This window comes from Episyrphus balteatus, chromosome 1, assembly GCF_945859705.1.
Source record: "Episyrphus balteatus chromosome 1, idEpiBalt1.1, whole genome shotgun sequence".
NCBI lineage: Eukaryota > Metazoa > Arthropoda > Insecta > Diptera > Syrphidae > Episyrphus > Episyrphus balteatus.
The window spans coordinates 9,365,353-9,378,004 of NC_079134.1; the positions used below are offsets into that span (position 1 = coordinate 9,365,353).

The following is a 12,652-nucleotide window of genomic DNA, read 5'->3' on the forward strand; positions in this document are numbered from 1 at the left end:
ACAGTTTCCATATTGTTTAAGACTATCGACTTAACAGACATTGAAATTTTTTTTAAAGTATCATATGCTTAATAAATATATGAGATCTAAATTTAGATATATGTTTTGAAAAAATTTGTTGCATAAATTAAATTAACATAAGTATTGAGGCTTGGTGGAGTTTTATGTTTGCATTTTAAATCTTGTTGGAATGAGTCTTCAAATATAGAGCAAATATGTGCTTTGATGTACTGTGTATGTTTATTTTGGAACATTTTCCAATTTTTAAATTACCTATATCTTATATTTTCGGAACCTTTTCGTCCGAAGAATCTCATAAATGTACTTCTGTTAAAACATCTACACATATTTGCTCTTTTGTGAGTATTCCAAGTTAAAAACGAAACACGTTTCTATAACCAAATCAATAGCGCAAAGAAGATTTGGAACCTTATAACGAATTTCTTCAAGCTTCAAAGGAAACATAAAAATTTAATAAACAATTATTGGTTGATTCACCTACCACAAATATTTTGGGTTGGGAGATTGCATTATTCTTGATCTCGTCTTCTTTTTGTTTGAAATTATTGAAACTCACTAGGTGGATACATCTCCTTTTGGGCATCGGTAAATTGATGGCTTGGATTTTCTCTTGATTCTCGGTGGTAAAATAATTGTATCAAGCAAATTGAAAAAAATGCCTCGAATCTGAAAAGAATACAAACTTTTTTAATTCTATCTATTGAACTAGATGTAAAATTAGTTTACCTATTCCAAGTTGGCTAGAGAGCATTGTTTTATATGCTTCCAAGAAATATTTTATTTCCTTTTTCCTCAAAATCATTGGTTTTGTCAAAAAGTTTATCATCTTTTCCTGGGCAAAGTTCTTTAAAATCAACTTTTATTAAATCGCATCCATATATCGAGGCCAGAATATTAAAAATGCATGTGAACAGAACATAAGTAAATGAAAATTAAATACAGGAAAAAATTCTTTTCATTTAGTAGGTATAGCCACTTACATCATTTTCTTCACGCCATTTGTTTAGATTATATCCAAACTTTATTTTCTCCAAAAATAATTGGCTTTTGTTGAAAGTTTCTTCGATTTCATGAGAATTTAACATTTTCAACAAATTCTCTGATGAATTTCGACATTCTGCTAAAGCATTTACTCCCTCCACAGACATATTCCACTCTTGAAACAAAATACACTTTAGTGTCCAAAGTCACAATTTCAATTACTTATTCATTAATATTTTACAATTTATTAAAAATAATTATCTTTATCACACGAAGTCAAACTCACGAGTCACGCGCTTTGTACAAATCACATCGAAGTGAAGTGCCGAGCAAAATAACATTAACAGTTAGATTTTGCAAATTTTAGGATATCAAGAACTGAATTGTTGTTGCGAAACAAAAATCATTTAAGTTAAGAATTTCGTTCTTATAGTCTGATTCGTTTTGTTCATGTATGTGTGTACCGTAAGTTACACATGTAAACTTTATGTTTGGTTTTACTTTGTAAATAGGAATTGGGTTCAAAAGCAATAACACCTCAAAAGGTAGTGTTGTTGTTTTAAGAATAAAACATTTGTTCGCAATTTTCTCACCCGAAATTATTTTCCTATCCCATAAATGATTCTGCTTTGACGAATGCTAAATCTTCCAATTTGTTGATTCAACTACTTAATTTTTATTTTTGAATTTCAAACTTAATTTAAAAATAAAATTCTTGTTTTAAGAATATGTTCGTTGAGATAAGAATTAAAGTGTTAATATTTTTCAAATGCGAGTTGTTGAGCTGCCAACAATGTTTTTTTTTCTGAGTGTAAAAATAAATAAGTAAAAACTGTACGAAGGGTGATCACTTCCCCCTACTGAAAGAAAAAATCAAAATCTTTCGAATCCTCATAGTTTAAAATTTTTTATGTAATTTCTGGCAAAGATAAAAAGATAATTTTCTTCAAAATCTATGGAAAAATTATAAAGATAACTATGACTATTTTTGTAATGATCAATGTTTTCGTCTTTTTCTGTTACTCTTTGAATTTTTTACTATAACTTGAAAAGCGAAAAGAGAAAAAAAATTTTTTTTTTTATGTTTTTACTAAATGGTCTGTTCAGTGTTGCCAATAGTGCAGATTTATCTGAATTTTGCAGATTTTCAACACATTCCCAGACTTTTGAGAACCATAAATCTGCAGTGCAGATTTTATCTGCAACTGAAACTTAACGTTTCAATAACAAAAATAGATTTCATTTCAAAAAATCCAGTAAAATGTTATAATTATTTAACTTTAGTTTTCAAATCAGCTGGAATTTGTTCATAACGTTCTATATTTTTCCTTCTTGACTTCTTGATTTCATTTTCTAAAATTCAAATTGTAACAAAACTCAGTATGATTTCGATTTTATAGAGGAAAAAGCCTAACGATATAATTATTTATGAACACTTCTAGGGTTCCAGGGAAGAAGCTATTGATACAAATTTAACAATTTCAGCGAGAAAAATTATTCTCGATATTAATTTTAGCTGACACCTGTTCGCAATCTTTTTCAAATCGTGTCCCCCAAATTTTAAGAAATCTGCATTGCAGATTTTTTTTCATTGTTTCTGCAGATTTTTCAAAATATTTTAATGGCAACACTGGGTCTGTTTGAGCATTTAGATACATATATTGAACATGTAAAGGAGAAAAGAAGATACTTTATCTTTTAACATAAATGGTCACAAAACTTAAAGACGGCTAAAATTGGATAGAATATGGACTTTCAAAATCTAGTATTTTTGGAACCATTTTTTCTTTAACATATATTTTTAAAAATGGTGTTTTTCTTAAGTTTTTTTACAATATTTAAATATTAATTTTTTTTAAAAGGATACATGTTTAAAGGAAATTTAATTATCTACAAAAAATTACTTAATAAAAATTTTCAAATTCAGCTTGCTTTTCAAGTTATAGACACAAACTCAAAAAGTAATGGAAAAAGTCGAAAATATTGATCGTTACAAAATTGGTCATATCTTTTTGATTTATCCATAGATTTTGAAGAAAATTATCTTTTTATGTTTGCCAGAAAGTTTTCTATCCATAATACATTAAAAACTATGAGGATTCGAAAGAGTTTGATTTTTTCTTTCAGTAATAATGTTTTTTTTTTGAAAAAATTTCCTTAAAAAAATCGATTTTTTTTAAAGGTTTTAGTACATTACACTTAAACATCTCAAAATTTGGTAATCATTTATCTTAAAAACTCGGACTAAAAAACCGTCAGTGAATTTTTGACCTGAAACACTGAAACCTCGAAAAGACTCGATAAGTTAATATTTAAATTTGCGAATTCATTTTGACACTGCTGCAGGACGAGATTTTTTCTACTGCACCGCGAAGAAAAACCTCGACTAATGCCGAAATGGATCTCAATCAACTTGGTGTGCGAATCTGGCGTGTTTTTGGAATTGATTTTTTTGTACCAAAAATAACGGGTCCTGTCATAAACCGATTTTGGCAAAGTTTAATGTAAACGAAAAAGACTCAAACGATTAAAAAAAAAAAAACAAATGATGGCTTTTAGATAATGTCTGTCTTTTAATAAAAAAAAAAATGGTTTTTGGAAAAAAATAAATAATTTTTTTTTTTTTGAAAAATTGAATTTTCGTAAACTTGAGACTGAATTTTGGTTTTAGGTACTAATTAGTAATTGCTACAAAGTTTCATGAAAAAAAAAAAATTAAATTAAATTTGTATAAGACTACCTATTCATAAAAAAATAGTTAAAAAACCGATCTAACTAAAGTAAAATATTTTTTTTCGAAAAATGCAACTTAATAATAGAAATGACATTTCTTAAATAATTAAAATATTGTTTTTGCTTTTAAAAAGGTAATTTTATTTGTTTTCATTTTTTTTTTTCAGTAGGTATTCATTTACCAAATTTCTATACAAAAAGTCTTGAAAATTTAAGCAACTTCACTCAAAGAGCAAGTTCATTAAAAGTTGTTTTTTTTTTTCAATAGAAATTCAATTTTTTTTTACATAAAACTTAAGAATTGACATTTTTCAAATCTTAACACACCTCCAACTGTATTATTATGCTTCATTATACTCTGTGAGTCATTTTTCTATTCAAACATTTAAACAATTAAATTTTCCATCTCTTCTGCTCTATAAATAGAGTCTTTCGTCTCCTTACTTATCCATCTCCTTGCCTTTTTTTTATTTTATTTTTCGTTATATTTACATCTCTAATGTGTCCTACAAATCATTAAGTCCTTAGGATGCGTACCGTTTTATATCAATTCTCTATCCCATCATGTAACACCCACGCTAACGATTTACAACAACCCCTCCTCAATTATTTTATTATCCTCGCATTCGAATACTGAAATAAAATTTGTGTTTCTTCATTCATTTTGGCTAACAAACAACCCAGAGCCGCGAATATAAAATATATTCAAGAAAAGAGTGCAAACAGAGACTAGCTTAAGGAAAAGGGAACGAAAATAGATTTTTTTTTCCGAGAATGGGTATTCAAACTCCCCTCCTATCCCCCTTCTCCAATTGAAAACGAATAAAAATACGTTAGAAAAAAAAAAACATTTAAGCCAAAAAAAGGAATAAGAATCTAAGAAGATTACCTACCCTTAAGGATTTGCATTGAAAAGAAGTTGAAAAAAAGAAGAAGAGAAAAGAAAGAAACACTTTTTGTTCCGCTATATTCCACAACTTCTTTACCTATTTCAGCTAGATCCTCTTTTTTTTCAAAAAAAAAAAAAAAAAAAAACCAAGAAAGGATAATTGACTTTCAAATCAGCTTCCGATAAACTTTTATCACTTTCGGGTGTCGTGCAATCAATTTCGATGAACAGTTTCTCTGCCGCTCCAAACGCTACCGCAATGTTCGAGCGGATATCATGTGTGTATGGCTGGGAAACGGAAGTATTTAGGTAAACGGAAATAACAACGAAGGTAATCAAAATGAAATAAAAATGTTAATGTAAGTTTTTTTTGTCACTCTCTTGTTTGCCTTTATCTGATAATAATGTCATATACTGAAAAAGGTAGGATAATTTTCTTATTTTTGGATAAAGGAGGCTTCTAATGTTATCGTGTATTGAGAATGTTTTAAAAAAAGGAGGAAGGAAGGAAAAAAATAAGAAATTTAAGGCATTTCAATCCTAAAGTTGGCATTAGACTGCATTATAAAAGAAGTGTTATTTACTCTTTTTAACTTATATTTTTTAATTATATTTTTAGCCTACAGATGCATCTGTAGTTTTACTGCTCAGCATTACATCAATCCTTTGTATGTACGGAGAAAAAAGACTACATAAAAATAAGCGGATTCCGCATCAAATTAAGCGGATTTTTTCATGGTTTTTTTCCAAGATGACTTCCGTCAAATCTTTTTAATTTCTTGAATATGTAAATTAAAAAAATTCCACTTTATTTAGGCGGAAAATCATCTTATTTTTATATGGAAACATTTAAACTAAAACAAAATTTAATATTTATTTATAGACGGTATTTTAAGATAAAAATTCTTAACATAAGACAAATTTAAGTGGATTTCGCTTAATTTAAGCGGAAATCCTATAGTTTTAAGGTAGTAGTATCAAAAGTGGGCATCATCTTATTTTAACGTTTCTTTTCTTCTTCGTGCGGTTATAGAAAATCAAATTTCCTTAAAAGACTTTAAAATTTTTTACATTTATAGTTCCTGACATTCATCTCTTCCATCATAACTTCTAAACTACTTAGATTTGTTTGCCATGTGATGTATCGTTGGAAGCGTCTTATATGTCAGCTGGTTATAGGCTATATGAAGTCATACTAAATTAAATATTATAGCCATAATATACATGGATAATAGTCCCGCTGTGAATATTTACTTAAATTTTAAATTTCTTTCCTTAAAAATTTTATCTTCAATTCTTATATTTCTCCAAGAAAAAGTGAATCCTTATAAAACCAAAACAAATAATACCTTTTTTGACTACCTTACAGATTTCCAAGGCGACCATTGACATTGATATAAAATACTTTAAAGCCACCCACAGCAACTGTCTCCAAGAAATAAATCTTTATTTATAAAATTTGAATATATTAAGGTACCCATAGGTAAGAGAGATATACCTACTCGTATCTTATTTCATTAAATTTTTTTCCTTTTGTCTTTTGGTTTTTTTTTTTATATATTTTATTCATATTGTGCCCTTGAAAATATCTGCTTACTACGCGTAGGTATGTCCTTAAAAAAAAGCAAAAAAAAAAAAGCAAAAAAAAAAACAGATTTCAAACAAAGACAAAAATTATTAAAGCTTCGCTCGCACTTTATGTGGCTGCAAAGGACATTATTTTTATTTATGAGTCGCGTACGAATATTTATGACTGCCAGAGCCCAGAGAATATGTATAATTTTTTTTTTTATTTTTTCGTCTTCTTCAACACATTATAAGCAATTTGTTATAAATTTACGATGCCTTATTCCATTCAAGGCGAAACTAACAAGAGCCCGACCAAAAAACAAGGACGATGACATTTTGTGCGCCCTCCCCAACCATCCATAAATGTGTTACACACACTTGCCACCCCTAAACACAGAAGTGGCAACACTTAAATGCGTATACGAAATTATACGAGTGTACGCGAGGAGTATCTTCTGCTGTTTTGTCCTGCACATAAATAAGCTTTTAAAATAAAATTTACAAAAAAAAAAATGTAAAAAGTCAAAGGACTCGAAAACCAAAAAAAAAAGAAATAAAAAAAAGTTAAATAAAAATCGGGTCTGAAAGCATTTTTCTGCCGTTCGTTCTATAGTGTGTCTTGTATGTCCTTTGAATGATGCATTGAACATGGGTATTTTTGGTGTTGTACATCGAGTGTAGTCGTGTATAGTGTCCTTGCTCTATGCTCTGGCGAGTTAAGTGGCGATGTGAAATTACATCATTTGTCAGGATTACCGCCAGGCAGCGCCACCATTCCGCACCACACTGAACTGTCGTCCATTTTTCGTGTCTATCGTGTTGTTGCCTATACACACTTTGTAGTTGTCCTAGTCACCACACTCTCGCCTCCGAGAAAGGACACAAGAAACGAGAAACACATTGTCGAAACTTTTAATCGGTGGTGATACAATTTGTGCTGTGGTATTTCCTCTTCCTCAATTGTGACACTGTATCCTGCAAATATATATTATATGGTGTTTCCTTGTTAGATTTATGAGTATATTTGTGTGTGTATATGTGAAAGTGTTTTTTGTTTTGTTTTAAAAAACTTTCACCAAAGAAGTTCTCCAGTGATGGTGATAATTTAAAAGTTTTAAGAGATCTTTAAGGAACAACGAGAACATAAGTCTATATGGGGTCCTTAAAAGCATTTGACTACTAATTGTGAGTTATGGCACATATTTTCAAATGACCATTAAAATTATGATGGTTGGTAGATATTGTTTTTGTTATTTATTTGGATATAGAATGATAAATTATGGTCATAACGACGAGGATCTTTGTCACACAAATGAGTCCTTAATGTGTCTAGCTTTTTAAGTTATTTTGTTTTGAATTTTTACAAAATAAATTATATCTTACCTGAAATGATTTAGAAGAAAAGTGAAGTGGCTATGTAATTTAGATTTTAGAAAAAATCTTTTTTACTTTACGGGGGCATAAAAGCAGTAACTTTAAAATTAATATTTTTGGGTTGACTAGTTTTGGTAGGACAATTAATATTGGAAAACTCTTTTCTATTTCTGAAGTCGAAATTCAATTCAAAAACGACTTTACACTCGCTAAATGGCAGGATCACATTCATTTGTGGTTACACGGTTAAAAATTCTTTCATATTTTTTAAGACATTGAAATTAGGACACTTTCAATAAAAGAAAATAAGTTCTTAATATTTTGATTTTATTACACAATTCTTAAATAATTTTTTTATTAGTTTTAAATATTTTTGTATTGAAATTTTTTATTTTGGTTACGAAAAACAATAAAATGTAATAAAAAAGTTATAAAATATAAGAGATTTGAATTAAAAACTAATTCCTCAGCACCTAAATTATAACTTTGAAATTGAAAATTAGGCACTTTCTCTAAAGGGCAAGTATTGGTTTTAGCAAAATAAAAATTTTAAAAATATAATTTTTCTTACCCTCGATTTTTTTTAATCAAGATCTATTTCCCAATAATTAACTAAGACTAAAGTACATTGAACTACAAGACAAAGTACATATAAACGACTCAGCAGTGGATTTTATTTTTTAACAGAAGAATGTTATATTTTAGCCAAATTGCATTAAATACCAAACGATAGCACCAGCCATGGTTGATGGTTTCAAAGTCCCCCTTAACTGAAAAAGAACTTATATCTTACAAAATAAACAAGATATAAATAAAAAAAAACTGCGTCAAAAAATTTTAAGCAAAAAATAGTTTTTTTTTGGTAAAATGATTTTGAGTAGTTAGTCCAAGTTTTTGCACACGTATGTACGTAAATCAATTAAGATTTTTCGAAAGGTTTCAAAAATTCCAAAAAATCAAAAAATACTAAAAAAATACCCCTTAAATTGCTGTTGTTGTTTTCCAAAAATTAATGTTTTTAAAAATAGGGCTTTAAAAAAAATCCATCGGACACAATTATTTTTAATCATATTTCCATTGGTAGGTATGACTAAAATTTCTGAAAAAATTCTCTGCCTATACCTAATAACCACTTTGTCTTCACTTGTTTTTAAAAAACAGTTCTTAACTCAGTATTTAAAATTTTTTGAAGTCATTTTACCCTTATTTACCTAATTTAAATTTTGAATTTTCAAAATCCTTTCTTACTGTTCACATTTAGGATATGACCTTTCAAATTATTTAAAAAATGTTTAGTACTTGTAGGGTTTCATCAGTTGAATCGTAAGTGATGCCTAGCTGCAAGCAATTTTTGATGATTGACAATAAACTAAACTACCACCTAAGCCGATTCCACCCCAGTATTTTGACATTCTCGAACTTATGGAAGACGTGTTTATTTTTATCTAAACGACTTGTTAAAATCTTCTTAGCAGTTAACCCTTTCGGACCCAGCGTTACTCTCATGTAACATTTTTTTAAAAATTCGTAAAAAATATTAAATTAAACAATTTTGTAGGTTTCGATGTCTTAATTGAAAGATAATAATGCCTAGTTACTGGATTATTACAAAAAGTTAGTCAAATATCATACCTTAAATTTTTTTGTTTCGAAAAAGGGACTGAAATTCACATTTTTTTTTGTTTTGCAAAAAAAAAAAATGTTTATATATGGTCATAATTTTGAAAAAAAGATATAAAAAATGGTAATGCAGAAAGTGTTTTGTTTTTTTGCTTAGAAGAAGTAGCATACATTATAGTTTCATAAAAAGTTATTTTCTCAGTTCTCCGACTTTTTTTGGTGGTCATAGGCAGTGCATGTTACTTACATGTAGCATGAGAATAACATATTAGTTTTGCTTTTAAATATTTTGGAAAATAACTTTTTGCTATTCATATTTCTTAGTTGTGATGTTTTTGACCCGATAATTCCGAAAAAACATTTTTTAATAATGATTTTTATAGCTTGTTTTCCAAAGGGTTAAGAAAACACTAAAATTGGTTGAAAATTGACTATATTTTTTACGACAAATTTTCAAAAAAAGAAAATATGTCAATTTACTGAAAATGTACGTTTGTTCATTTATCCTTATTAAGCGTACCTACTAAGTCCCAAGAACAGAATTTTTTTAATTTGGTCGTAGTCCTTCCTTTCAGCTCACCAGTTTCTATATGGAACGTTTAAGTAGCCGTAATATTAAATTTTCGAAAAAAAACAATTTTTGGATTTTTGTGAAAAATTTAATTTTTTTTTAAATATGTCGATTATTTTCATTGAACATTTTTTTTAAATCCATTAAATACTTTTTTAGAATAACATACCATTTTTCTTTTTTTTTTTGAAAAATGAGTAAAATATTTTGGGAAAGTTCGATTTTATAACTCAAGTATAATTTTACAGCAATTGAAGCATACCTAAAATAGTTTATGATTAAAGAGTAGTTTACAACCTGAATCTAAAAAATTTGCATCTTGAAAATAAAAAATAGTTCGTTTTGTAAATCTCAGCATTAAATAAATCTTCTAATAATCCACAACATAATTGCATTACTCCCAACAACAATTGAAGTTATTATATCTAACTTTTAAATTCTGTCTAAAAAATAGATCTTCATCTTGGTTATTGGTATGAAAGCACAACAAAAAAAAAACTAAGAAAAATTAAAATTCACTATTACCTCACATTAACACATAATTTTTGTAGAGTGGTCGTTCTCGTTCCATTCAGCAGTATAAAATAGTTTTAAATAATGTGTCATTTCGATGGATAACATGAACATACAATTTTAGCTTGATTGGTCCCCCACTCTTTCACATAAAGTTCAAAAAAAAAAAATCTAATGCATAAGTGCAAAAAATAGTACGTATACACCACAGTGCACGTGGACAACTGTGCACTATGATTTTCTATTTTCGACATACATAATTACAAGGACTTGTTTAGGGTGCGGAAGTAATTTTTAAAATGTAAAATTGAACTAAAGGTCTTAAATTAACGATTCATATGAAACAAAGTTCATTAACACCGCCTACAATATTTAACAATGTCCAAATTATTTAATTAATCACGAACATTTTAAATAACCTAAATCCAAAGCTGGTACATTTTGCCATGTAAACAAGTTTGGAAATTGGATTTTTTAAGAATATTATGAATTCTAAATCCACTGACCTTTGTTGAAATTGAAAGGATTTTCTTCAACATTTTGTTGGCAATAAAATGAATTGTTAATAATAAGCATGATAGTAAAAATTATGACAACAAAACCGCTAGAAATAATAAGTTTAACCTTTTACTTTATTTCATCAATTTCATCAATGGAAAACGTTTCTTTTATTAATACAGTTGACCTTAAATAAACAAAAGTAATTAAGGAATAAAGGATTCATATGGGTGAAAAGAATTTTTTTCAAAGTTAAAGAAATAATGTAAAAACAAAATTGGTAATAATTAAGTAAGAGTTTAATGTCAAAGTGTCCTTTCTAACATAATCAAAATCAAGTTGTTAACATGCACGTTGAATTATCAGGACATTGCTCACGAATTCGATCATTCCATTAAAAAAAAAAAGTATTTAACATATCCCATCCGATTAATGCATTTGTTATCCGCAGGATATTACACGTTCCGGCTTAATTTCGCTATGTCTTATTGGTTAAATCGCAAAACCCGCAACTAACTAGTTTTCCCGATGACAATATTACACTCTCTTGTCTGTTGTCCTCGTCCACACAAAACCCATCAACACAATACAACAACTTGCTCCAAAACAATTCCACTTAATTCATTGACATGTTCTATTTGTCCACCAGAATTCAGATGCTGCTGAAATGGACTGGGGGATTGGCTGCTTGTTGATGTCCTGGTTTGGTGGTGATGAAATTCAGCAAATTACCCTACAGCACAATTAGTACTTTCGTATAGTTCCCCAGATAATTCCAAAAATTTACCCATAAATGTACAATGTACATTGAAGGTATCTTTCTCTGTTTTCTAGCCCAGGATATAATTGTTGATAGAGTGGTGGTTTGCATGTAAATATGTGGCAAACGCACGCAAGGACTTTTAACAACAAAGCTGAGGTTTTTGGGTTTTTCCTGACATGGGATATAATGGTAAGAAGCTTGCTTTTCAAGGCTGCATATGGTAATAATTTCCACACAGAAAGAAGAATTGCAATTGTGATTAAATATTCAAAAAAAAATTCTTGCCAAGGACTCTTAGTCACTTGTGATGGTCAATTTTAAGGACTCCTCTAGCTCACACAAATATTTTCTATAGAAATAAAAAATAACTAGATTCCATGGAAAAGAGTCCTTATATATGATTTGATGTCAAATAAAATTTGAAATACCATCAAACACACTTGCATATATGACATATATTTACATTCAGATCCTGTCAAATCAGAAGCAATTGAATAACAGTCACCTTGGTTATAAAGCTTAGACGATATGAAGACTACACAAATTTACGAAGGACATTTGAGCATGTTGATGAGTATTCAGTGTCACACAGTGCTGTCGGTCGTCCTTGCTAGCTTCTAGCTCTATATGCATAATAAATTCTATTAAATCTAACCAGAAAACACACATACTAACACATGTCCTTTCGGCTTTCATTCTAGGTTCTCCACTTAACGACTCCATGATGAATCGTGACGGCTTAATACTCTTGCAAACGGATTCTCTCTTATTTATGAATTGAGTCAAATTACTATGTGTATCGTATTTTATGGAACTAAAATGCCGCTCTAAGGACATCATATCCTCCCTCTATGGTTGATTTTTTTTTTTGGTTGTGTAGGTAATGCTAAAATAGAAGGATTTCAAAAAATCCATCCTCCTTCCATACATGTCGGTACCTACTACATTTTCACAAAAAAAAAAAAAAAAAATCAACGAAAGAGACAAGCCAAACAAAATTTTTGTTAATTCTTATTTATGGACTTGAAACGTTAGAACGAGGGTGACAGTGATGATTGTGTAAGTGGTGGGGGTAGAGCTCGAGGCTTGGAAGCTTAATACTACACCATCATCATCATCC

At 29.0% G+C, this 12,652-nt stretch overlaps 1 protein-coding gene and 1 pseudogene across 1 annotated transcript in view; one reads left to right on the top strand and one right to left on the bottom strand.

The window, feature by feature from the left end:
- Positions 1-273: 273 nt before the first annotated feature.
- Positions 274-1,169, bottom strand: LOC129907002 (uncharacterized; annotated as a pseudogene).
- Positions 1,170-5,028: 3,859 nt separating this feature from the next.
- Positions 5,029-12,652, top strand: part of LOC129907005 (major royal jelly protein 5-like) — an 83,012-nt gene continuing 75,388 nt past the window's right edge. The window contains exons 1-2 of the mRNA XM_055983039.1: positions 5,029-5,047; positions 5,244-5,292. Coding sequence (XP_055839014.1) covers positions 5,029-5,047; positions 5,244-5,292 — 68 coding nt within the window. The remainder of the gene's footprint in view (positions 5,048-5,243; positions 5,293-12,652) is intronic.